General features: G+C 47.1%; 1 protein-coding gene across 1 annotated transcript; it reads left to right on the top strand.

Moving 5' to 3' along the window:
• Window positions 1-197: 197 nt before the first annotated feature.
• On the top strand, window positions 198-1304 carry Pmar_PMAR005084 (hexose transporter, putative; the record flags this gene model as incomplete). The annotated part of the gene is made up of 1 exon (XM_002767598.1): window positions 198-1304. A coding segment is annotated over exon 1 (1078 nt), but the record flags the coding sequence as incomplete, so codon positions are not given.
• Window positions 1305-1345: the final 41 nt, after the last annotated feature.

Here is a 1345-nt window from a genome sequence, read left to right as displayed (position 1 = left end):
TCTTCTTGGATTCCTGAGATTCCTCTGTTGGTCCTAGCACGGCATATCCATCCTTCTAGAGAAAACCGGATAGAGCTGCCTATAACTCAACCAGGACACAATCCGCAGAAATTTGTGCCGATCAGGATACTCACTAGTTATGCGAGCGAATTAGCGAGCATGGAGTCGATGTTTATGTTGTACTCTAAGGTTCATTTGTTCAGATTCATTGATGTTTTAATAGTCAATGAGATACCTCTGTGCAGTACTCTCTGTGGCAGCATGTTTACTAGGTCCACTCATGTTTGGTCTAACTTTGGGTTTCACTGGTCAGACTATTGATACCATGAAGAATCATGTTACCACTGCCGATGGTGTCCTTATCCAGGTTGGTCCCGATGACCATTTGTATGTGTTTGATACATCTACAGATGGTTCGTTGTTTGGGTCTCTGGTTAACTTGGGCGCTATGGGTGGTGCTATCCTATTGGGGGGTCCCTTCAGTGAGAAGTTCGGCAGGAAACGGACTTTGTTGTTGTGCTCTCCTTGCTTCGTTTTGATCTACGCGTGGCAGGCATTGGCCCACACTTCATGGCAGTTGCTGTTCGCTCGTGTTCTGGTCGGTTTCGTTGTTGGTGTTGAGTCCGTCGTGGCTCCAACCTACATCGGTGAGGTTTCTCCCACGGCTATTCGTGGGACTTTGGGAGCGTGCAACCAGCTTTCCATCACAATCGGTGTCCTTCTCGCCTATGCTCTTGGGATGGCTTTCAGAACTGATGCCGGCTCTATTGATCCCAATGCTACCGACGGCACCTTCTGTCAGTGGCGTACTGTGAGTTGGATTTATTTGATTCCCAGTGCTCTATTGGGTATCTGTATGTTCTTCGTTCCGGAATCTCCTCGTTGGTTAGCTCAGCATAGTCGTGCTGACGATGCCAAGATGGTTCTATTGAGACTGAGAGGTTATGAGTCAGTTGAAGAGGATCCTGAGATCATGGAAGAAGTGAAGGCTTATGAGATATTAGCTGCCCATAATGCTAAGAACGCAAAGAACACCTGGAAGGAGAGTGCTTCCTGGGCTTCCAGTGCGCTTGGCCATTGCAAGATGCAGTTGTTCATTGGTATTGCTTTGCAAGTCCTCCAGCAGTTCTCCGGTATCAATTCCGTTATATTTTATCAAACAACTATCTTCCAGGCTGCTAGATTGGATAACAAAGAGGCTATGGCACTTGCTGTTATGGCTGCTCAAGTGGTTGTAACTCTAATTGCTTGCATCATCATGGATATCGCGGGAAGAAGAGTTCTTTTGGTAGCGGGTGCTGCTGGTATGTGTGTAGCAGCTATTCTACTGGGTGTATTCTTCCTC

This window comes from Perkinsus marinus, assembly GCF_000006405.1.
Source record: "Perkinsus marinus ATCC 50983 genomic scaffold scf_1104296970476, whole genome shotgun sequence".
NCBI lineage: Eukaryota > Perkinsozoa > Perkinsida > Perkinsidae > Perkinsus > Perkinsus marinus.
This window is presented reverse-complemented; position numbering and strand designations above follow the sequence as displayed.